Here is a 26,659-nt window from a genome sequence, read left to right as displayed (position 1 = left end):
TCTCAATCCATGGTATAAGAATTATAGATTAAGTAGGTAAGGTACTTTATATAGTAAACAATGAAAATTCATGGGAGAAGTTAGAAGCAAACAGAAATTCTTAACTGTTCTTATATGTTCCTATTTGAGAAGAGATGTTAATGTAAAATAGCCTGTCATTTATTCGCAATTTGATTCAAAGAATTGTACCATATCTAGCCAAAGAGGTGAGAGATATGAAAGTTGTAAACACAGGCAGAGTATAAAATGTGGTTCTGGTCTTTAAGAAGCTTATGGAGCAGTCAGGTGGCCAAGCCATACATATCTGAAATAATTCCTGACTAATAAAAGGTATGCTATAACAATAGCTTCCATTTGTTGAGTACCAAGCATTGTTGGACGTTTTATAAACATTATTTGTCATTTTATTTATCTGAAGCCAACCCCACAGGTAAGTGTTATTATGAGCTCTTCTTACAAAAAGCATCTTATGAGAGTCATGTTTTATAGGAAAACAGTGTGAAATGTTGATTTAGAGTGATAAACCTATATAACCTATATAGATTTTGTCTGGGTACTTTAGGCTAAAGGCCTCACCTTTAAGAACTGAGAGTCTCTTGGAATTTATGTCTGTTCTCTTCTTAGTCTAACATCCTTACATCTGTAATGTGAAACAGCAGGATATCAATGTGGGGCACATTCATCAGGGAGCTATCATAGAAACAGATCAATGAAATAAGAGGATGTCGGAGTATCACTAAGGAGCAATACCTGAATCAGGCGGCCTTACCCAACAATTACAGTTAATAATGTGAGACTCAGATAGGGCAGAGCAGGTAAACACACCCCTGATGAGAAGGGCCTAAAGAAAGGCTATCAGCTTAGGACCCACCACTCTTTACAAAATGGAACGCAGATTCCTCTTGCCTGTGTGTGTCACCCTTCCATATCCAGATCCATTACACAGAAGAATGAAACCAAAGCAGCCGAGTGGGCTCTATGTCATGGCTACAAAACATGCCCTGTAATGACTAGTGCACTCTTGTGCCATCCGTTAGGACTAGACTCCAGTTCTTTGTAAAAGCACGTGGTGCTAGCCACCTAGCCCTCCTCCCCTGCATCAGTACAAGCCCCACAGGCTCTCCAGTTCTTCCGTTTCAGAAGAAAGCTGGATCTGCTCTAACTCAGGGGCTCCAGGTTCACTTGCCAGCGACTGTAACTCAGAGGCCTCAAATGCCAATCACTCAGCAGAATTTGGAGCATCTAAGTGTCTTAAGAGAGAAAATCAATCTTGAAGAATTGCCCTATTTACTGCCTTCCCATAAGATAGTCCTGACCTGAGGACATAATCAACTCTCAAAGCCTGCTGTCAGAGAGGACCAATGAAGTGGGGTGAAATGAAACCAGGCAAGAAAGACATGGTACAAAATAGTGAGTCAATTTGGGACAGTCTTTAAGATTAAATGATGTACTCATTCATTCTTTCTCTCATGTATTTACTTGACAAACACTTATAGGAACCTCCATGCTAGGTCTCAGAGAAGCAAATGAAAATGAAAGTTTCTCTTCTAGTGGAATCTTGTCAGTCCAGCTGTTTTTCACACATTAGAATGCATATGAATTACCTGAGATAATGGTTTAATTTGCAGATCCATAGTCACGCCCCCATAGATTCCCTTTTGGTTTCGCTGGCGGGGTTCTAAGAGTCTTCATTGTTTCTTATGGTGACTATGATGCCTGAGGTCCATGGGCCATAGGTAATACAAATCAGGCACAGAGCAGCCGGAGGGCCCTGGTAAGTCTATTCTGAATGGACTAAGACCATGTGCTTAGGAAAGGTTCCTTTCTAGTCAAGGCAACCTGAATTCAGACCCTAGTTCTGTCACTATCTGACCTCAGTCAAATGAATTGACCTCTTTAAGACCCAGTTTCATCTGAAATAAAATGGGGATAATATTTCTTATCCCTTGGGATTATTTTGAGAGTAAAATGAGATAATGTATATCTGCCACATTACTTGGCACATAGTAGGTGCTCAATACATAGTTGTAATAATAATAATAATTGTTGTTGTTGTTATTATCACTACCATAGTGATTTACCAGAATTAAGCTATATTAATCAATATTAGTTATATATAAATATATTAATATAAAATTATATATTTACTACATAATTCATAATTATTATTCATATTAATTGTGGTATAGATTATTTATGTTAATACATATAGTCAGCAGAGATTATGACTTTGACAAATTCAAGAGAGGAATTCATAGAATTTTCTATAATAGAATAGTGAAGGCATACATTTCCTGCAGGGTAAGTTTTGTCATCTCTTGTATAAGTTAACTTGATATAAAAATCCTATTCACAGTGGAGAATTGGAACAATTTGAGTAAGAAAGGGGGGGAAAAAAAGAAAGAAGTGGGAGAAGTGGTATTAAAAACAGAGGAGAGAAGAGTGACTGCTCTGCTTTATATAGCCCCACTGTATACCAGGGGTGCCAAAAAAATGTACACGTTTTAAGAGATATTATCTATGTATTACTTTTCGAAGTTGAATTATGGTAGCAATGTGTAGTATGACGTTTGCTCAAAAAATGGCATTAATCAAATGAATGCTAGCGTCGTTCATTGTATTACAATTTTAATAGTTTTCCTTAAAATGAGTATACATTTTTTTGGCACCCTATATATATAGTGTGTGCCTAGCATGGGCAAATGCATAATTCTGTAATAAGGGCATATGCTTTGGAGCTAAATTTGCTTTGGCTTAAATTTTGTCTTTATCTCTTCCTAGAAGAAAACAGAACAGATTAGCAGAGAGAGTGCTTTCTGACATAATTTAAAGATCTTCATTTTGTAAAAATAATAGTAAATGGGAGGTCTCCTGCAAAATGCTCACTTCTGTTATTTTTGCAGTTGTTTGTTGTTTGTTATTAAACCTAGTTTCAAAGACAAATGGGGACTATACATAATATTTTTAACCTCCATAATTTTCACAATTTTCATCATTTCTCTTTGAAAATAATTTCTTATGATAAAGAAATACTGGATACAGAAAATTTAGAGTGTATGGAAAATCCTTGAAAATGAAAAAACTATTACCCAAATATTCACCATTTAGATGTAATCATAATTAAAATTCGGTGCTTAGTCTTTTTTTTCTCTTTGTAATTTGTCTTATCATTGAGCTCAAAATATATGCACAATTTACAGTGTTTTTTTTCCTTAATATTATATAATAGGAATTTCACATATCACACATAAACATTACTTTGTGTCGAAATAATTCCATTCTTCCTCACCTATAATTTATTTTACCAATTTCTTATTTTGGCAAATTTTACTATACTAAGATATATGAAATAATTTTATACATAATACTTATACATTATTCTCTTTTTGGATAGACTCCTGGAATTAGAATGACTGAGTAAAGGGTATGAATATTTTTAAATTTGCAATACGTGTTAATAAATTTCTTTCTATGAAGGCTGTACCAATGCTCATTCCCACCAACAGAAGAAAAATACTAATTGACCTGATGACTAAAATAATCAAGTGTGATTTCATTAATATATTGGCCATTATATTTCTTTTTCTGCAGATTATAAATTCCTTTCTTTTGTCCAATTATCTATTGGACACTTAATTGGTGTTGGTTTCTTCCTTTCTTCTTTTCTTCCTTCTTTCTTTCCTTCCTTTCTTTCTTCTTTCTTTTCTTACTAAAAGGTCACCATTTCAGATTTTTCATGGGATGAGTCTTGAATAATTAAGTATGTTACTTGTTAAAGTACAAACTAGAAACATGTTTCCGCTCCCTCCTACAGTAGTATTATAGAAAGACAACACCAAATTTCACTTTTAGAATTCTCTTTGATGACAAATGTATTAATATTTCCTTTCCCAGGCAGATCCAATATGTGGCAGCTTTTAGCAGCAGCATGCTGGATGCTTCTTCTTGGACCTCTATATGGTTTTCACAAGAAAGGAAAAGTCACAAATCCTGAAGCTAATATGAATATTGTAAGTCATTCATTAAGAAAAAAATTAAGGAATTATTCGTTTAACATTATTTAGATGTAATTGGTGTATCTGTCGTTTTCAACAAATCTAAATCTGTGCCTCCTACCTTGCTCCTTGGCATGGCTAACTAAGAGTTGAAAGACCTGACCCAAGTTGGGGCAGTAATATTCCCTCTCCTGGTAGTTTGAGCTGCCCTCTGATGGTGGCTTCCTGAACACAATGTTTATGAGTCAGAGTCATACCGATGATCTCTATAGAGTATCCTTGAGTTCTTCCTGAGGCTTTTTCTAGGGTGGGTTCTGTGATTTGTGAGCTATATGAGTGTACTCTTTTAGTTTAGTGAACCAGAGTTGGTTCCTGTTACTTTTAACCCAAAGTATCTTAACACGTAAGAATTCATACTAGAGGTGGATTGGAACAGAATAGAATGAAATACAGTGGAATGGAAGAGTTCTAGACAATAAAAATAAAAAAATAAAAACAGGACAAATGACAAATGTCTACTATAAGCTTCATTCTAATGGTATGCTCCATATTCCTGTATACATTGTTCACCACTGATGTCCTCACCCACTCCCATTTGTATTAGAACTTTAATAATCTTTAATAATAGAACTGTCAAAGTTTTTCAATTAGTGTCTCTTCTTCTTTCTCTTTAATGTATCCAGCAGGAATCCCTAACCTCCTACCACACTGCTAAACTCACAGTCTGAATATATGCCTTCACATCCAAATTTTCCTCTTTGTCCCATATTCACACACATTTTCTTCTCCCTTAAGAACTTTTGGCTCTTAATTATTCTACAATGATAAGAATAATAAACATAATAGAGCACTTACTTCATGCCTGTCACTGTTCTAGATTCTTTATGTATAATCCTCATAACAAATCTGTGAAAAGATACTATTATTATCTTTATTTTACAGCTGAGAGAAATGCGGCACAAAAAGGTTAAGTAACTTTCCCAAAGTTAATACATAGCTAAGAAGAGGAAGAGCTGGAATTCAAAGTCATGCTGTTTGTTTCTAGAGTCTGGGCTCATAACCACTGCTTTATATAGCCCCGTAATGTATACACACCTCTTCTGTGCCTGGCATGGGCAAATGCATAATACTGCTTATGCTTTGGAACTAAACTTACTTTGACTTTAATTCTGTCTTTGTCTCTTCCTAGTTGTACAATCTCAGACAGATTATTAATCTTTCTGAAATTCTGTTTTCTCAACTGGAAAAAGGTTATAATTCTATCTGAAAGGCCATTTGTAAAGATGAATGGAACAGGAGATACAAACCATCTTCTAAGCAGAAAGTGACCAATAAACAATAGTTTTCCTCTTCCTTATATATCTGTGGTTGGGATGTCTTCTGTTTATCCCTCTAGATCCACTATGTATTGTTTTACTCCTTAATCTCTATCCAAGAGGTTGAGCTATGAGAGCCAGGTCTACACACTCCCTTGATCTTTGGTTTTCAGTTCAGTTCAGCAAATGGAAATATTGAGCAGGAGATCAGAAGGAGGGAGGAGAAGGACATCAGCTGATATATTGCTGTGACTCCCTCCGTGAGGTCACCTTAGGCAGGCTGTCTCTCTCTGCTAAAGGTTACAGCTCCTCTCAACGTGGCCCTGTCTCCTTGACTTTCTTCTTTTGGTTCTGGTGACCACTTCCTCTCATCTCCCTTCAGGTAGGAGGTTGGTAGCAGCTCACTTGTTACTAGCCACAGAGTACTGCACCATTGCCCCTGGTTTCCTTCATTAGATGAGCAGATAACTTTTTGTCTTAAGATTCTGAGAATGGACTAGGGTGCACTGATAATATCAGGCCAAGCAAACCAGGACGTGTAGTTTCCCAACCTTGCCTTTGCGTGCATCGTCCTTTTGAAACCCTCCTCAAGTTTTCCTGTTTTTCCTGCTATATTCTGTCCCGATACATAGACAAAGAGTAGGTTGTGACTTAAAGTATTATATTGCAATGCTGTGTAAAAATCAAGAGTACATACATCATGAAGGTAGATATTTTCCTTTCCTCTTTTTCAGAGCCAGATTATTGCCTACTGGGGTTATCCTTATGAAGAGTATGATATTGTGACCAAAGATGAGTATGTCCTCAGAACTTACAGGATTCCTCATGGAAGGGGATATCTGAGAAACGGTAGGATGTATTTTGTTATGAAAGGAATAATGCCTAAAATAGAGATCCTAGATGTACTGACAACAGCAAGGCAGCTTTTGTTCTGAAACAGAGCCCAGTGCCTTTTGAAGAGGAGGGAAATCACCTCTGCCACTGCTACGCCACTTCATTTGTATTATAACCCTTTGGAATTTTTAAAGCACGTTCACGTACACTGTTTATTTAGTCCATTCTCTTCTCCTTCACTTGTCATTAGTTCTCCACCCAAGTCAGTGGAATTTTTTTTTAAGTAAATCTAACCCTATTAGTTCTATATTTAAACTTAGTTAAGCAGCTGTTTCTAGCTCCCTATGACAAAGGCTGATATCAGTAGAGAAAAGAGGGATCCACTTGGCAAAAACTCTTTACTCCCCTGATTTCATAGCTCCTTTTATTCTTTGGAGTATTGTATAGCAAACTTCCCCATATAGACAGGTTAATTATTTAAAGAGAAAACCTAGACTTCTGAAAAGAGAAGGGGAGCAATTGGTGTTGACTTAATAGAGTCTGTCTATTCCACCCAAATAACCTATTATCTTTGTAAATACTCATGAGAATTTTGTTTCATGATTTCTGCCAAGTAGCTGACAAAATGCATGACAGGGAAAGCTGACTCTACGATGAGAAGCAGCCTGAGGGCTCAGATCAGAGGGGCTGAGGGCTATGACTGCCACGGTATTTGGCAGTACTTAACTTTAGCAGATTAGTAATGCTTATGCTTTCTGTGCTCTGAAAAGGTGGATAAATGGACATAGATCATAGTTCCTCGCTTCCAGATGGCTGAAGAACCAAAAGTGAACTGAGGGAGAGTCCTGAGATAGGAACACAGCATCACAAATGATAGAAGACAAACATACTAGTCACTTCTCTTTTCTCTGTGTTTTCAAACCATTTCCCCACTTCTTTCTTTTCTGTTTCTTAGTCAAATTTTTCCAGTTCTACATTATGAATAGGATTCTTATATCAAATTAACAATTTTACATTGCATGACATTTCATTTAAAACTGTGCATTTTGCTTTCTGAAAATGCAAATTAAATTAAGCAATGTGTGTAAAATCTAGCATAGTTCCTGGCATTCAACAAATAGTATTCTCATGGTTTTTGTTATTATTTTGAGAAAGACTTAGTTTTGCTATCAGATACTTCTTGAGAAATAAAGTGTTATTAATATGAATAATAATAGGGCCAATATTTATTGTGCTAGACTGTCTTTTATGTGTCTTAATTCTAATTTATTTTTTATGAACTACCCTATGAGATAATGTGTTATTATTACCCATTATACAGATAAGTTAACTGAGGCACAAAGAGGTCAAGACATAGTAGAATAGATTTTGAACCAGGACAATCTGACTTCAGCACCTACAGAACAACACAATACATTAAATAATACAAATTTTACAAAGAGAAAAATAAGACATAGAGAAGATAAATAACTTGCCCAAGTAAGTAGTTCAGAAAGGAGGAGAACCTAGGTTTGCCTGGTGCCAAATTTTATCTCTTAACCTTTCTTCTATACTACAGGAAGTGAGGAAAGAGAATTTTCTTGTTGATATGGAGTAAGCTGACATTAAATTCTTGTTACCTGTGTTTTGCAGCTTCAAGACCTGTTGTATATTTGCAACATGGCTTAGTTGCATCTGCCAGTAACTGGATTTGCAACCCACCCAACAGCAGCTTGGCTTTCCTTCTCGCAGATAATGGTTATGATGTGTGGATGGGGAACAGCCGGGGAAATACTTGGTCCAGAAAACACTTGAAATTTTCAACCAAATCACCAGAATTCTGGGCCTTCAGGTAAGGAGATACATAGTAATGAATAAAGTGTGTACTTTGCTTATTTATATAGATGAACACCCTGTGATTTTTCCCTTTCTATCCAAGTGCATTTAGTGGAATCCCCAAGAAGGAAACAAACATTTCCTCTTTTACCCAGGCTTTCTTCACAGAAATGCCCTTATTGCATTGTTGTTTGTTTAAAAAACCCCACTTGGTGGTGGTGATGGTGGTGCAAAGTATACATGTGTGTGCAAAGTATATATGCCCCCCCCCCCAAAAAAAAAAAATCAAAATGCAAAGGTCAACTTTAGAAAGGTTAATTCCAGAACTATCACTTTGCCCATTTGGACCCCAAGGGAAGTTGACATGGGACTCTTATTAAAGAGGAAAAATGAAAGTGATTGAGAAATGGGACCAGAAACAAAGTTCTAGTTGAAAATCCTGAGAACCAGGCATTCATGATAAGCCAAGAGTGAGCCTCGTCCTTGCGCATAGATGACACGCAAATGTTTACTCACTGAGTGGCAAGGGAACTCTGCCCTCCACAGACTGGCAGTGCTAGGACCTGTCCCTGGCATCAGGTCTTGGGGACGTAAAGAGAAAGCCTGATGATGGAAGTATGAAAGAGCAGACTTTGCCAGCCCCAGCCCCTGGGATGCTGTTGGCTCTAGGAGCCAGGCCTGCTCGGGCACAGGGGCAAACCCCGCACTTGTATAGGAGCTAAGAATTATATCTTGAATGTCACTGAAGCCATTTGTTCCTTGGCCTCATTTTTGCCTTATTCCTAGAAGCCATTTGCATGTCCTAATTCCACACCCCAGTGCAGTTGTATCATTGCTCTATTGGAAATAGCATGATTCCCTAGGTGAGTATTTTCCCAAAAAGGAGCACCTGAGGTGGTTGATAAATATGCAAATGACCAGGCATCTTTTTTGGAAATTCTGATTCAGTCTTTCTGGGCTAATGTCTGCAAATCTGTTTGCTTTTTTTGTGTTTTTTTAAAAATAGCATTCAAGGTAATTGTTCCTTTAAGGAAATTTGGTAAATCTGCTATAGAATCAAGTGAAATATGACTAGCCTTAGAGGAAAAGCCTTTGCAAGCCTTTGCAAGTCGGATTTTTCTGATTCCAGTTTCCTAACCCTGTTACTCTCGCAATCAAGATAACATCCTCAAAAGCTACAGAGATTCATAATATCACATATTGACTCTCGTCTTATATTTTAAAAACTAGGTATTTATGTCTACAATGCATGTGTTTAAATATTGCAGGCCTAGCAAGGAGACATTTTTTCAAATTTTGTTATTCTTTTTCTTTGGCAGTTTAGATGAAATGGCTAAATACGACCTCCCAGCCACAATCAATTTCATTGTAGAGAAAACTGGACAAGAGAGACTCTACTATGTGGGCCACTCTCAAGGAACCACCATCGGTGTGTTTGGGGCAAGTGTGATCTGAGAGTGTCAGAGGATCTTATTCCATATTCATGAAAGGGGTCAGGATTTCTTCCCTCTGTCCAGTCTCTAGCTAGGACATTTGAGGCAGGAAACCATTTCCTATGGCTGGTTTCTGAAGAATAAATAAAATGAGGATGACAACAGATTTTTTTTCCCTGGGGCTGAATTTGGAGACTGATCGATAAACCTGAAGGAGAGAGAATTATTCATTAGTGTACACAACAAACATTTGTCAGACACTGGGTTAGATGCTGGGGAAGCAGAGACAAATATGGTATTTATCTCTGAACTACCAAAACAATGTATGTTATTTCCATTAATGAACTTGCAGTCTAGTCAGGATACCAAAAAAAAAGCAAAGAATTGCAAATCCCGGTGATTATGTGCCACAATCAGTGTGACTTTTAGTTCCCAGAATGTGCTGGGGTAGCCTGGATGTGGATGGGACCATGTTGACAGTGCCACGCGACACTTCACTCGCTTCACAGCTCCCCATTCATCTAGAGACCTCATCAATACCAACAGCATTTCCACCAATCTTTGTTCTGTATCTTAATCCTAAACAGGTTTCTGGTATAAATTAGGTCTTCATGTGCCTGTACTATACTATGCGTCTTACATATGTTCTCTCATTAGAAACTATAAACGTTTGAAACCAGTATTATCCATATTTTACAAATGGCTGGATGTAGAAATCCTTTCTAACAGTGATAATGTCAAAGAATACCTTAAGATATATATATATATATATATATATATATATATATATATATATATATATATATATATATATATAAAATCCTTCCCTACAAATAGTACTTACTCTGAGTTGTTTTTATTTGTTTTGTTGTTTTGTTTTTAACATAACTATAATACTTTTTGCTATCATTGAAAATACATTAAGAATTGTTTTCAATCTATAAACTAGTGTCATCTTCCCTTTCAGCTTTCATAGCATTCTCTACAAATCCAGAGCTGGCTGAAAGGATTAAAATATTTTTTGCATTGGCTCCAGTCACTACGGTGAAATACACCCGAAGTCCTATGAGACAATTAACAAATCTTTCCAGAGCAGCCGTCAAGGTAGGTGACTTCCCAAGTTTAAACCTATAGTAACTAAACTAGCTCTATTTCCACTGATTTCAACAGAAGAAAACCTGAGACAAATGACGTGCTACAGATCTTTGAGACTATAGCAGGTGCCTGAGGTTATCCATGTAGGTTTACTGATGATGAGCAGTTTTACCAGCCACATTCAGGGAGCTCACTCTGATGCCACTGACCCTGTTGTCTCCTTCAGTGTCTTCTCTCCCATGTATTCTCTCCTCAGTTACAGATAAATCAAATGCTAATTTGATCAACTGATTTGTTTAATTTAGTAGGTTAAATTTCTCTCCAGTGGCCCCTAGTTTCCCTGGAGCGGTACTGAGTAGTAGCTGGGATCACAACTTGAAGCCAGAGGACAGCATGGGGTTGTATTCTGGACAGCTGGGTAAATTTGGTCAAGACCTTAACTGTTCTATGAACCGTTTTTTTCATGTATAAAGTGGGGATAATAATAGTCCCTACTCATAGGGCTGCTTGGAGGATTAAGTGAGATCATAGTACACGTAAATCCCTAAGAGCCAGGTCTTCCGCATTGTAAGCCTTTAATAAATGTCAACTATTGTTATCGCTGTCGTAGAACACACCTTCCCCCATCACTGAAAGTCCAACCTTGCTCAGTTGCTCTCATGTCACAGACTTCCAGTCTGTCAGCTCCTCAAAACCTAGGCAATATCACTGACCCCAGATTTTTTCTGCTAGCTGACCGTTAACTAAGCCAATCATTTACTCAGTCGAGGAAAAGCTGTCTATGGGTTGGTGTGTTTTCCTGTTACATATTAAAATGGGCTTCTCCCGTGGCAAATAGAAGATAATCACAGAGCTTAATTAAAATCAGTTATTTCACTTAAAGCAGATAAAAGTGAGACAATTTTTATAGAAGCCAGGGATTTTGATTGATGCGAGATAAGAAAATTAACCTATGGTGAGTCAATTCTGTGCCTATATATAACCTAGAAAAAATAGTAGCACTAAAGCCACTGAACAACATGGAAAATATATTTCCCTCTTAGTACTTGGGCCTCTTATAAAATAGAGATTCAGTAGAGCCTCATCCCACAATAATGTGTAAACAACATTGGACTGCTTGCTAAATTAGTTCAGCATTGCCACACAGTTAAGAGATATTTCGAGATAGTGGGATCTTTCTATTCTCAATTTGCACAGCTCTGCTTCAACCTTGCACATCTTTTGACATGCCTGTGGTGTATTCTCCCCTTGGATCCTGAGTTGGGGCTTCACCCTAACATCCTTAGAGCCAAGCTGCTGCTGTTCCACATCTGCCCCCTGGGGTCAGAGTTGGGGCTTTGATCCACCATCCCCAGGCATGCTCCTGCTGCACCCTGCATCCTGGGCCTAAGCTACCACTGCATCTCTGGGCCCATGCTGCTGCTGAGTCCCCCAAATTCTTCCCGCACCCCAGGGCCTAAGTCACACCCCAGGGCAGCATGCACCAGAGACCCAGACTACAATTACATAGATCTGTGCATTCCCACACCTCAGACACTAGCCCCACCACCGCAGCAAGTGCACCTATGCCCCAACCAAGGTACTGTGGTAGTTCTGCATGTACCTGAACCGAGGACTCTGACTTTGCTGCCACTCTGAGTGCCAGTGCACCAGACCTAGCACCAGGAAGGATACCCAGAGCTATAGCTTCTTCCCCTGGGCAAAGAAGAGCAGAAGGATATCAGCAGCTTTCACCATTGAGGACCTCACTAACTCTAGCCACCACTGCCACTGGCAGGACCTCCACACTTATGGCCACTGAAGATCCCTGCAGTCTTCACCACTGTTGACCTCAGCTGATGAAGCTTAAAAAAGAATACCAATACTTCTCAAATCTTTTCAATAAATTGAAGAGGAAAGAGCATTTTCCTTCCTCTTCCAAACTCATTTTCCAACGCTGGTATTACCCTGATACCAAAGTCAGGCAAGGATACTACAAGAAAATTACAGGCCAATGTCTCTGACAAACATAGATGCAAAAATCCTCAAGAAAATATTTGCAAATTGAATTCAACAGTATATTAAGAGAATTATATACCATGATCAAGTGGCATTAATCCCTGGGATGGCATAAAAACAGGCATATAGACCAAAGGAACAGAAAAGAGAGCCCAGAATTAAACAAACACTATGGTCAACTAATTTTTGACAGGAGCACTCTGAACACACAATGAGGAAATGATAATCTCACCAATAAATGGTATTGGGATAACTGGCTAGCCACATGCAAAAGAATGAACCTGGGTCCCTATATTACGCCACACACAAAAATTAACTTGAAATAGATAAAAGATTTAAATGTAAGATCTGAAACCACAAAACTCTGAGAAGAAAACATAGGGGAAAAGTTCCTTGACATTAATCTTGCCAGTCATTTTTTAAACACCCAAAACTCAGGCAATGAAAGCAAAATTAAATGAGTGAAATTAAATGGAAAGCTTCTGCATCGCAAAGGAAGCAATCAATATGTTGAAAATATTGATATAACCTACAGAATGGGAGAAAATATTTGCAAACTATTTGATAAGGGTTTAATATCCAAAATATGCAAAGAACTCATATAACTCAATAGCAAAAAGCAAGTAGTTTAATTAAAACGTGGACAAAGGACCCCAAATTTTCCAAAGAAAACATACAAATGGCCAACAGATACATGAAAAAGTGTTCAACATGATTTATCAGGGGACTGCGAATTAAAACCATAATGAGATTTCACCATATACCTACTAAGAAAGGCTATTATCAGAATGACAAAAAGTAACACATGTCAGAATGTGGAGAAAAGGAAACCCTACACATTATTAGTGGAAATGTAAATAACGATAAGTAAGGCCCTATGGAAAACAGTATAGAAGTTCCTCAACAAATTAAAATATGAAAATTTAAAAGAATATTAAAAAACCAAAAGAAAAGAAGGAAATATTTGCAACAACACAGATGAACCTGGAGGGCATGATGCTAAATGAAATAAGCCAGACAAAGAACGACAAATACTGTATGGAATCACTTACATGCGTAATCTAATTTTAAAAAGCCAATTTTGTAGAAACAAAGAATATAATGGTGGTTGCCAGGGGCTAGAAGAGGGGGAAATAAGGAAATGTAGGTCAAAGAGTTCAAACTTTCATTCATAGGATTTTTAATGCCCTATTGTGTCAATTATTCCTCAATTAAGTTGTAAATACATAAGTTAAAAAAACTGGGTAGTATTTGTCAAAGTGTTTGGGATACCCATTGAGATCATATGTATTTAAACATCATACCTGGCCTAGAGCAGGCGATCAATACATATTATCTAGTATTATTAATGAATTTATTTTAGGTTCGAAGCCACAGTACTTCATTTTTCAGATCTCCTGCTTACCAATTGTTCATGCTTTCCTCCCCTCTCACCCTTTGTTCTGCCCCTGGACATTTACGCCTTCCTGTTATCTTTTTTTCTGACCTATAGCTTGCTTTGACCCTTTGCTCTTGACATATTATCTACAATAATAATTGTTACTATTTTTCCATTTCTTAAAAAAAAGAACTTAGTCTCAGAGAGGCTCAGCTGCCTGTCCCAAATCGCCCAGCTAATGAATGGCAGAATTAGAATTTGAACACAGATCTGACCAGGCTGTCCGTGGTCTGTGCCTTTTCTTACGTTTTCATTTCCCTGCCTTCTCAATGCCAACCTGAAGAAGTCAGTCCTAGGTCCTTATTTAGCCATACACAAGGGTGCCCAGCTCAGCAGAACTTTGAGGGCTAAATCCAGACCATATTGTGCTTGGCAAGCCACGTGCTCTCTTCTGGGGCCTTTTCTAGTTCTCACTCACAAAACTACCAAAAGAGCTAACATAAGAAACTTGTCTTCATGCTGTTATATGACAAACGTGCCCCCTCCAGAACCAACATGGAATTACATCAACGAGTCAGTATGTTTGCCTCTTCAAGTGGGTGCTATATGGCTGATTAGCCTGCAGTATTATTATTATCCTCTCTTTTAGGTTAGGGTAAAGGAGCATTTATCCTTGGGTAAATGGACGGTAGTTTTGCTGAGTCACTCATACATGGATACAGAGGTAAAGTCAGAGACTGTCATATTACTTCACCCTGTATTTAAGAAAGCCAACTCTTAGAACAAAGAACAAGGACCCCTTGTGATATAACCTCTTCCTTCACATATTTTCATGGTTGATTACTTCTATGAACTGGCTGTTTCCTTTCACATGGATTTTCTGCCAACTGTGGATGACAAAGACATTGGTAAATGAAAGATAAAAGTGTTCACTAAAATCAGATCCTACCTTCTACTTCAATTACCTATTCATGTGGTGATCTATTTAAGTTATCACACTTGAGAACATAGAATAGATGTCAACATTCTTTTAAAAGATAACGTCACTCTGTATGTCTGCTGCTACTATTATTAAATTATCATGTAGACAGTGACACAGGAAGAGTTACAATTTGGTAAGTGGATTAATTATCTGATATGTTGTCCAAGTGTCCCAGTGATTGTGACCAAAATGAATAAGAGGCTAAAATCCATTGGATAATGTCTGCAATGGTTAGCAATTGCTTTCCAGACCTAAAGAAATTGATTTGAACTAGTTTAACACGTTGTAGCCTCTTTCTCTCTCCCTCCTTTTCATCCTTCCTTTCTCTCTCTTTCTGGCATGAAAGGTCATATGAAGTCATGGCATATCGTATATTTCATTAATATTTCATGGAACACCAAATATTCCATTAAATAAAGATTACCTTTGATTCTATAAGAAATATTTTCCAAACTCAGAATTCAACAAATTATGCCCAGTAGGAATTTACTAGATCTAGTTTTCCCAAAATAGTATAAAATATTGTAGTGCATTAGTGCCATAAAAATGAATGCTAGTTATTGCTGTTCTTTAATTGTAATTGCCAATTAATAAAAAATTCCAGGAGAAAGATATGCTAGTTTTATACTGTAAAAGGGTGTTTTCAAAAGTTTTAAGAATTAAAAAATATCTTTTCACCTTTATATTTAGTTTATTATCCTAAGATTATAAAACTAGTTATTGTGAAACAAAGGCAAGATTGGATTTATATACACAGGGATTAGGTACTAATTTATGTTAAAATTTTAAGGATTCCTAAAGTTCAAAAGGTAAGTTCAACTTTTTTGCAACACTGCTTGAAATGCCACTAGTAATGTTTCATTTCTTTGGTTTAAGCTTTTGTCTCTAGAAAGAGTTTATTGAAAGGTTCTGGAAAGAATGACTCATTAAATTTGTATCATTCACTAAAAACATAATAGTTATTGTTTTTGGAATGTTCACTATGTTCTAGAAAATGCACTCGGTGCCTTTTAAGCATGGCCTATTATCTTCACAATAGTCCTATTTAGTGCATATTAATTTTCCATTTTATAGTTGAACAAATTCAGGATAATAGAAATTAAATACTCTCCTAAGGTATAAGAGACAGAGTCCAGAATCAAACCAAGGTATTCCTGATTCCAAAGCCTTAGCATGTTCTATGAGGACTGGTGTCTCAAGGGTGCTGCAAAAACATGCCAAGTAAAAGATCTTGGGAAAAGAGATCAAGAGGCGAGTTGGGATGACCACAGTGGGTTGGAAGAACTACAAAGACAAAATTTAACAGACCTCTCGGTTTCGCTGAGGACTAAGTACTAAGCATTTTTTACCTTCTGTCTAGTCCTTGTCTGAATTGCTGCTTATTTTCTATTCTTGACATGCACTTCCATGAAATTTGATGGTGTCTTAAATTGGTCTTGCAGGTGTTATTTGGTGACAAGATGTTCTCTCCTCATACATTTGTTGACCAATTCATTGCCACCAAGGTGTGCAACCGGAAGCTATTTCATCGTATTTGCAGCAACTTCCTATTTTCTTTTTGTGGATTTGATCCAAAAAACTTAAACATGGTATGTGTAAGTGTTCAGATCCGGGAAAGCAATTGTTTTGTTGCACAGAGGTACGGAGAGTTCATTCTGAATTGCATGAAAACTACATTTCAAGGTCTTTTTGTCTCCTGGAACGTAGTTTAGCCTGTTCATGGCTTCCAATCAAAGCTGAGGGTCTACCTACTTTAATAGGAAGACTTGAGAAGAAAATTTTATTGCTGAAAATTCTCACCAACTTTTGCTGTTGTCCAAAGTGCCACCATTGAAAATTCCTTCACTTTGATTAAAGCTATGGTTGTGAAATGTATCTTTCTGTGCCTGAGCCCTGTCTCAGACCTACTGCAGTAGAATTTCAGGGAGTAAGCACAAGCATCTGTGTTTTTTAAATCCATTTTCTACTTTCATAGGTGATGTGGAAATAGCCATTTTGTGAACCACTTACTTTTTTAATCCAAAGGGGTAAAGGGATGGCTCTTCAATGACAGCTACAGATTCACTGTTCAAGGGATACTGACAGGAATGTGTTGGGGTTTTGCCGAGTCCTTTCCAACCTGAGATCCTTTCCTTTCTTAGTTACCACCAGCTGACCCACAGAGTAGGAAGGGGAAAGAAGGGAAGTTATACTCTTTCCTCCATAGCTGGAGAGGAGGAATGTTTGAAACCAGAGGTGGAACAAAGCTGAAGTTGGTCACCATCTCTCTCACAGATTCTGCCTAGAGACTTGTAGCCTTCTGTCAGTGGAAGCACTGATTAACACTTTCCTTAGTTTTAGTCGAGATTTGTAAAAGGCTGTTTAGCCTTAGCCACTGCCTTTTCACATTCTTTCCTACTTTCTCAATTTAGTAGGGAAACTATGCTAGCCTATCACTTACAGGGAAGCATGTTATGTAGGCAGAGCTAAGTAAAAAGGCCTTTAAGCAAACTCAGTAGAGATAATTTCAAAAGTACCCTCTCAATATGGCCTAAGAGTTTGCTAAAGAAAGACTTCACAAAATGATACACTTGAACATTCATTGGGGGCCCTCATTATATATTTATACAGACAGATTGCCCTTTTCTTTCTCACTGTGGGGCACTGGACTATGGAATACTATTACAATACCTGTAAGAACATTTCTTTTAATGGAGTATAACCAGGGATGCATAAGTAAAAATAACACATGTCCAGAACTCAACTCTAGAGATTTTTGATACTGACTTAAAAGCATGGGTAGCTCATAAGTAGTTGTATTTCTTTTTTTTTTTTTTTAAGCTTCAAGATGTTTCTGATGCTCACTTTGGGAGAAAAGCAACTCTTTTTTATACTCAAAAACAAAATGCAACTGAAAATCTGAAAAAGTCGAGGTGTTTTTGTTGTTGTTGTTGTTGTTGTTTTATCCAGAATAAATCTAAATGTTAATGGAGGTTAAAATACTGGATGGATTATGTATGTCCCACAAACTTTCAAAGAGCCCTACAGAATATTTGCCACATTTTAAAAATCAGAAAGTAAAAGGGAGCATTCAGATCTGTTTTCAACGTCTTACAGTGAACAACTTTCTCTGACTGTTCTTTGGGACTTAGCACAAGGTGAAGAAGGTCCATGGGGCTTTTATCCCTTGTCCCCTTCTCCTCTTGACCTGTCTGAGGTGAGACTGGAGAGAAAGGTATATTACCTTCTGTCTTTGACCAGGGGGATGTCCTCTGTGGGCTTTATGAAGACACTTTTCAGGACAGAAGAACAGAGCTAAGGGAGGGGAAAATTCTTAAGATGGGTTTCTTTGATTAATGTATCTTCAGAGGATATAGTACATGTTTATTCCTAAAAGAGTAAAGAAAAAAATATTCAAATTTATTTGTGGTGTGATTAAATGTTTATAGTCCCCAGTTGAGAAATAATCTCTTTACTTTGCAGAGTCGCTTGGATGTTTATTTGGCACAGAGTCCAGCAGGAACATCTGTTCAGAATATGCTGCACTGGGCCCAGGTAGGTGCTTCCTATGTGACGCACACGTATCTTTGCAAGATCCCCCAAAAGCAATCCCAGAGATCTTGCTTCCAAGTACCTACCACTGTCTGGTTGATGTTTCTAGAATCAGCATTCAATTCATGTTGATTTCCTTTATTCCCTTCTATTCTTCATTTCCTCAGTGCCTGGTGTTTTGGTCTGGTTCCCAGATGATCTGACTGAATTCTGATACTTAGATTACTCCAAAATGCCTTTTCTAGGGAAAGCTTGTATTTTTGGGAAATCATCAGCTCTAGTACAGCTTTATATAACATGATATAGGCTATTCCAGAAAGATCTGCTCATCCTCCAATTGGCAATGTGGGCCATTTCAAAGAGTGGAAATGATGCTTTGTTCAGAGCAAATTAAATATTAGGGAGAAATTAAAATAGATTGATGGTTTCTGTTTTTATCCTCAGTTTAAGTTTTTTTGTTGTTTTTGTTTTAGTGTTAATATATTACTCAGTATTTGACAAGCTCAGACCTAAGTCAAATTCAATTGATACAGTTTTCTGAGTCGTGTGTGTGTGTGTGTAGAGAGAGAGAGAAAGAGAGGTCTTGCCAAAGTTTTAATGTATCTGAGATCCCTAGGAATTTGCATTTTAACCGATACCCTGATAAATCTGTTCCTTGCTTTAAAGTTGAGAATCACTTAGATAGCCTGAAATACCAATTGAGGGTTTCTGTAATTCTTTAAGAGTTCCACCCCCAGGAGATAAGCCTTCAAATTCCTATAAGAAAAAAAAATGTTTAGGGCCTCCTACTGGTGAGGAGACAGACTCTCTGATGGCCATGGCCTTCCAGGCAATATAACTTCAATTTCATATTTGAGCACTTACTGTATGTGTTCTTCTATTCATATAAATGATTTCGTTCAGTCTCATTGAATTCATTCTCATGACAATCTTTCAATGAAGACATTGGTATCCCCAGACTACAAATGTCACAGCCAATCCCTTACACATCTCACAGCTGACTCTTCCTTTTTTTTTAAGTATTAAGCAATTAGTACCTTTATTAATAATTTTATACAACTGACTCCTCATAAAGAGCACTGATCTTTGACAGAAAGTCCTCTTCAGGATAGAAATAGGGTGGGGATAAAATATTTGGTCATAAATTATATAGACAGCTAAAGCAAGGATGGTGATGATAATGATGGTAGTGATATTAGTAAAAGGAGAGATTTGTTGAGCATTCTTAGGTGCTATTCATTTTTTATGCGTTGCCCTATTTAATTTCACAACACTATGAGAAGAATGTTATTGTTGTTCCTATTTCACAGATGAAAAAAACAGGTTTAGAGAAGATAAATATCTTGTTGTGGATCACAGAATAAATATTTTGTTAAGCCTGGATTCCAACCAGGTTTCTTAGATGCTAGAACCCAAGTTCCTAACTAGTATATTCTATTGCTTCCCATGGCCGAAAACTTGCAGAAATTCAGTAATAGCAGACTACTGCCTCTGTCAATATAAATCGGGTGGAAATAATTGAAAACTAAAAATCAGGATTAAATGAATGAGTGTGGAAAAAAATACTTGAGATTCAAGTTAAGAAAAAAAACAACAGAGTAGTCCTAGAATAATTTAATGAAGTGCTTGTAGTAAAGGTAAAAATTATGTCTCTTCAATCCACATGGGTGGCAAACAACAGAAAAAGGAACCCCAGGTGTGTGAATGTTTCTATTCTGATGTATGAAGTCTGAAAATTAAAATGCAGAAATGGGCGAGCACTGCATCTGAGACACACAGCCAGTGGCCATGTTGCTGACAACATGGCTGCATGCCTGGTCCTGCAGACAGGAGACAGACAGCAGTGCTGCCTCTCCCACAGGAAGCGCTGACGGCGTTCTGTGAATGAACATCCCTTTCAATAGTAACACAGCTGTTTGAGACTAGAGAGTATAATCATAATATCCAGGACCACCTGACAAGGATAATATAATGGCAGTCATTTTTTTAATGTAGAAGATGTATAGCTGGTGTCTTTTAAAAAAAAACATAAAAATTCCTAAAGCCAAGATATTTAAGAATCATTCAATTCAGCATCCTTAAAAAAATTTCTCTGTCTAGCATTGTAACATTTAAAGGTATCACTGCCTGAGGGTTTTCATTGGAAAAGTATAGGGGGAATAAAAGATTGCCTGTCAGTTCCATAAATTAGTATCAATTTATATCAGTTTTTATTATTTGGCTTATTAATCTATTAAATTTTACCTAATGTGCTAAAGACTGGGACATAATGTCAATCTTTGTATATTTCTTATTTACTGTCTTTAAATGTATTTTTTATATAAATATTTTTAATGTGTGTATTATTTTTATTTTGTTATAGGCAGTTAATTCTGGTCGGTTCCAAGCTTTTGACTGGGGAAACCCTTATCAGAACATGATACACTTCCATCAGGTATAGCCATAACAGTTGTCGTCAGTTGCATATTGCATATGAACTAATAAATATAGTATCCACTCATTAAACACTTAGTAGGTCCCATTCAAACTATGCCCAATATTTTATACAGATCAGATGCTATTTATTGGGTTTTTACCATGTATCATATCATTATTTTTGATCCTCACAATGACCTTGCAAGGTAAATATTATTGTCTTCATTTTTCCAGAGGCTCAAGAGGTTAGGTAAATTGTCAAAATTATTTAGCTAGTAAAGAACCAGAATATGACCCAGGGATTTCTGGATCTAAAGTCCTTTCTTCTCCCACTGTACTTATTTCTTCTCAAAAAATAGAAAATCTCAGCACTTAAGACCATAAAGATGCATATTTTTTGTTTCTAGAGCATATGCTCTGATTTCTTACCCATCTCATAAAATGAGCTAACACTGTCCTATTAGTTCTTTGGAAAGTTGTTTACTACTCATTTAAAAACAACAACAATATAGAATCATTAAAGATACACCAAACAGAAATATCATCTTTCGGAGGAAGCAGTGCTTTCTGACAAAGAATGTTATGTCAAGATATTTCTTGACATTATCTATGAAAACTTCAGAGCAACATTTTCATATTAAAGGGAAATGTGTATATGTGTTGTTGTTATTTTTTCCAGTTATAAAAAAGAAATTTAATAGAGATTTTGGCTTCTTGCTGATAGACTGAGCTCATATTAAACAAGTAGTCATCAAAGATACATAGGTTTCACAAATCAGGGATGTGGAAACTTGGACATTAAAAAAAAATTTTCAGTGCCATCATAATGACTACAATACTGAAAATGCTTAACTTCAACTGGTGTGAAAAATCTGATTTTTCTACTCAGCTGCTATTGTTACGTGTTTGTGTGCCCCCACACACAAACGTGCTATGTCAAAGTACTATTTACTCTTGTAATTAACCATTTGTCTTAGCAAGAGTATACAGCTGCTTTAGGAAAACCTTTTTAAAAGATGGCCTTACATGCTTGGATGAGAGTTGAGTCACAGTTGTTACCTTTATCATTATGCTTGTGGGTTCTAGTTTTAAAAAATGGTGATTCAGTTTCAACCATGCACTTTTTGTTTAGAGCTGTGGGCATAAAAAGAAAAACCCAAACAAACTGAGGGTGAACTATATACATGTTTAGAAAGCAATAAACTTAGTCACAACTGTAAGTAATAACATTATAAATTAGACAATGTAAATAGCAATGTAATCACCAATCTCTTATTACTGGGAAAGTAAAAATATATATATATATATACATTATTGGCCAAAAGATACCATGTACAGCTTGGATCCTAATATTAATCTTTTTTGCTTTGCTATCTTCTTCCCCCACGCATCCCCCAGGGTATTAAATCATTGCAGTAAAAGTATTCTGATTTCAGGGGCTCCTTAGACCCCCCTTCACCTTCTATCTTAAAGCTTGCTAATATTTGTTGCTGCCTCTGTGTTGTGTTGTCTTGTATTTTTTATCTCTATCTCTGTATTTAAATACTTATGCTTTGTATTATTCTTCTGGGAAAACTATAGAGTGAGGAAAAGCATGTCTCTCCTGCCGTCAGTTGCACTTTGCCTTCGGGGCCCTGCAGCAGGTTTTCCTGAGTGCATCTCCCCTTGCATGTCCTACTGCATGTCAGTACCAGTCTGCACTCATTCCCTTCTCTGCCCTTCGCAGTGCCTTCTCACAGCTACACATTCTCATTTACCACTTGATCCTAAGCTCAGGTCCAATGCCTCCTAGCATTAGAGGGTACGGTGATGTGCTTCCAATGTGTAGTAATGCAAAGACTCAGGCACCAACCCATCAACTGGCTGTAACACCTAGAACAACTAGACCCGTGTGCTCTGCCTGAATATCACCCTGCTAAGGGAACTTAGCGTGCACAGTCACCAAGTCAGGTCTGCTGCAGCCACATTTCTAGTCCTCTTAGACACCTCTCCCTGGCCAAGGTCACAGCTTCCTAAGGATCTACACCTTTGTCCGTATTACCTTTTCTTATTAATCTTGATGCCAAAATTGACTACGGTATATTAATCTGCTCAGGCTGCCATAAAAAAAAAAATACTATAGACTAAGTAGCTTAAACAACAGAAATTTATTTCTTACAGTTCTGGAAGGTGGAAGCCTGGGATCAGGGTGGCAGCATAGCTGGGTTCTGGGGAGGCTTGCAGAGAGCCAGAAAGTGTCCTCACATTGCCTTTCCTTAATTTTCTTCTCCTTCTTACAAGGCCACTGTTCCTATTAGATGTGGACCCAAACTTTATGAAATCCTTTAACCAAATTACCTCCTAAAAGTCTTTTCTCCAAATACAATCATGATGGAGGTTAGGGTTTCAACATATGAATATGGGAGGAATACAATTCAGTCTGTAACATATGGTAATAGTTAAGACTCAGTGCCAGTAGCAGAAACCAACTTTATCTATCTATCTATCTATCTATCTATCTATCTATCTATCTATCTATCTATCTATCATCTGTCTATCATCTGTCTGTCTATCTATCTATCTATCTATCTATCTATCTATCTATCTATCTATCTATCTATCATCTGTCTATCATCTGTCTGTCTGTCTATCTATCTATCTATCTATCATCTGTCTATCATCTGTCTATCTATCTATCTGTCTGTCTGTCTGTCTGTCTATCTATCTGTCTGTCTGTCTGTCTGTCTATCTATCTATCTGTCTGTCTGTCTGTCTGTCTGTCTATCTATCTATCTATCTATCTATCATCTGTCTGTCTATCTATCTATCTATCTATCTATCTATCATCTGTCTATCATCTGTCTATCTATCTATCTGTCTGTCTGTCTGTCTATCTATCTGTCTGTCTGTCTGTCTGTCTATCTATCTATCTGTCTGTCTGTCTGTCTGTCTGTCTATCTATCTATCTATCTATCTATCATCTGTCTGTCTATCTATCTATCTATCTATCTATCTATCTATCTATCTATCTATCATCTGTCTATCATCTGTCTGTCTATCTATCTATCTATCTATCATCTGTGTCTATCTATCTATCTATCTATCTATCTATCTATCTATCTATCTATCATCTGTGTCTATCTATCTATCTATCTATCTATCTATCTATCATCTGTCTATCATCTGTCTGTCTATCTATCTATCTATCTATCTATCTATCTATCTATCTATCATCTGTCTATCATCTGTCTGTCTATCTATCTATCTATCTATCATCTGTCTATCATCTGTCTGTCTATCTATCTATCTATCTATCTATCTATCTATCTATCATCTGTCTATCATCTGTCTATCTATCTATCTATCTATCTATCTATCTATCTATCATCTGTCTATCATCTGTCTGTCTATCTATCTATCTATCTATCTATCTATCTATCTATCTATCATCTGTCTATCATCTGTCTGTCTATCTATCTATCTATCTATCTATCTATCTATCTATCATCTGTCTATCATCTGTCTGTCTATCTATCTATCTATCTATCATCTGTCTATCATCTGTCTGTCTATCTATCTATCTATCTATCTATCTATCTATCTATCTATCATCTGTCTATCATCTGTCTGTCTATCTATCTATCTATCTATCTATCTATCTATCTATCATCTGTCTATACTGCTTTACGAAACTTCACAAGAGCCAGGAACTTAAACACTGTCATCAGGACTCTCTCGCTCTTCCTCCCTCTCTCAGTTCTGCCTGCATATGCTATTTCCATTCTTAGGCTCTTTTCAAGACTGTAGTAGGATGGTGACTGGATGTACCTAGTTCATATAGTTCTTACAACCGCAAACCCAAAGAAAAAAGTCACTATTTTTCTTAATAGTGCTGGCAAAAAATTCCAGAGAGAACATGGGCCCAGTTTTAGTCCTCTCTCATAAAGCAGTGTGGCCAGAGGAAGGAAGGACTAACTGGCCAGGCCTAGTCACCCTGGACCACTTTTGAACTGAGGGACTGCATTTGTTGAATCAGCACAGGAAAGGTGTTACCAGAAAGAAGTGGGGAGGGAAAACTTGGCCAGGAGATCAGCACCACAGACACAATTTCTCTACAGCAGGCTGGCTTTTCAACATTATATTTGAAATGTCTGTTTTCATGTATGGGTCTCAGTGCTCCCTGAAGAGTCTGCTCAAATGTCAGTAATTTCTCTAAACCCCGATTTCTGCATTTGAGAAGGTGTGTTTAGATTTATCCTATCCAACATTTTGTTTAAAAAGAACAAATTCCCAGGCTACGCTACTATAAAGATGATCCCCCACAGAAATAAGAGCCCCTTTTCTCTAGGATCCTTTTCTATTTTCCCAAAAGTGCAAATCAGGAATAAAATGGTTGTCTTTTAAAATTCACAATTCATTTTACTACACTAAAGTGCTTTCAAGTATTTCTAACATTTTAATGTTTGCATATCATTAAGTATATCCTAATTGCACATTTTTAAAAATTGAAGAACTTGCTTAACAATGGATAGTTAATGTTACTTTTTTTTTTAATTTATTGGGGTGACAATTGTTAGTGAAATTACATAGACTTCAGGTGTACAATTCTGTATTACATCATCTATAAATCAATAATGTTACTTTTATAATGTGGTTTTTCCATGAAAACTCTTTTTTTTCCTGTCTTTCTCTTTCACTGAATTTAGCTTACACCTCCATTATACAACGTTACTAAGATGGAAGTTCCAACAGCAGTGTGGAGTGGTGGTGAGGACCGTGTGGCTGACCTAAGGGACATGGAGAATTTACTCCCTAAAATTACCAGACTTATTTATTACAAATTTATTCCGCACTACAATCATGTGGACTTTTACCTTGGACAGGATGCACCCCAGGAAATATACCAAGACCTAATTAGACTGATGGAAGAATGTTTCTAAAATTAAATACACCTTCCTTTCTCTAAGCAAGCAAGTGTTCCTAATAATATTGTGGCACACATAGCCGGAGGTGACCCCGCCAATGATTTTCACCTCCTCGTGTCCGTACATTTGTGTAATCCTCACTCATTGAGTCAGGGAGGGACCTGAGTGAGACTTGCTTCTAGCCTACAGAACTGGCAAAGGTGATGGGATGTCACACCCTCGATTAGATTATGTTTATGGCAAAGGTGATGGGATGTTACTCCCTGATTTATATTATATAAGAATCCATCTTAGCACACTGGAGCAAGAGATTCTCCTTGTTGGATTGGTGAAGCAAACACGTATCTTAGCACACTGGAGCAAGAGATTCTCCTTGTTGGATTGGTGAAGCAAACACAGGAAAGGACTGTGTGTGGCTTCTAGGCCCTGCATGTGGCCTCCAGCCGATAACCTGCAAAGAGCCGGGCCTCTCAGTCCTACAGCTATAAGGAAATGAATTCTGCCTAAAACCTGAATGAGCTTGGAAGCCCATTTCCCCCAGTAAAGCCTCCAATTGAGAAAGAGGCTGGCCAGCACTTGGATTGCAGCCTGATGAGACCTTGAGCAGAGGAGGACTTAGCTATGCCATGCCCTGACTACTGACCCACAGAAACACTGAACCAATAAATTTGTATGGTTCTTAACTGCTAAGCTTGTGGTAATTTGTTATCAGCAACAGCAAACGACTACTACTATTAATAATAATAAATTATTTTTGTTGTTATTGTTATTATTATTTTGTCTCTTTGGTAAGAAGCTTGAGAGACCCTGTCCTTGTTTCCCTTTGTCTTATTTCCTTCGTTGGATGAACTTCCTTGAACATTTCTTGTTTTGTAGATATGCTAGTGATGGAGTCTCTCGGTGTTTGTCTGAAAAAGTCTTTATTTTGCCTCCATTTCTTCATTTTTTAAATTGTTTATAGGT

The 26,659-nt window shown here is 37.2% G+C and overlaps 1 protein-coding gene across 1 annotated transcript; it reads left to right on the top strand.

Annotated features, from left to right (window-relative positions):
• Positions 1 to 3,863: 3,863 nt before the first annotated feature.
• LOC109451003 (lipase member K-like) lies at positions 3,864 to 26,030 on the top strand. Its single transcript, XM_019738863.3, has 9 exons — positions 3,864 to 4,010; positions 6,046 to 6,160; positions 7,778 to 7,976; positions 9,280 to 9,389; positions 10,361 to 10,497; positions 16,289 to 16,435; positions 18,309 to 18,380; positions 20,740 to 20,811; positions 25,478 to 26,030. The coding sequence occupies exons 1-9, from the start codon at positions 3,864 to 3,866 to the stop codon at positions 25,709 to 25,711; spliced, it is 1,233 nt and encodes a 410-aa protein (XP_019594422.3). The 3' UTR covers positions 25,712 to 26,030.
• Positions 26,031 to 26,659: the final 629 nt, after the last annotated feature.

Source organism: Rhinolophus sinicus, chromosome 15, assembly GCF_057876585.1.
Source record: "Rhinolophus sinicus isolate RSI-liver-muscle chromosome 15, RSI-T2T, whole genome shotgun sequence".
In the NCBI taxonomy this organism is placed as follows: Eukaryota; Metazoa; Chordata; class Mammalia; order Chiroptera; family Rhinolophidae; genus Rhinolophus; species Rhinolophus sinicus.
The sequence above is the reverse complement of the archived record's forward strand: the minus strand, read 5'-3'. Positions and strand labels throughout refer to the sequence as shown.

Coding starts and splice junctions, on each gene's coding strand:
- LOC109451003 (XM_019738863.3), top strand. CDS start 3,864: ATGACAAATGTATTAATATTTCCTTTCCCAGGCAGATCCAATATGTGG. Junction 9,390..10,360: donor CTCTCAAGGAACCACCATCG/GTGTGTTTGGGG, acceptor CTTCCCTTTCAG/CTTTCATAGCATTCTCTACA. Junction 16,436..18,308: donor ATCCAAAAAACTTAAACATG/GTATGTGTAAGT, acceptor TTTACTTTGCAG/AGTCGCTTGGATGTTTATTT.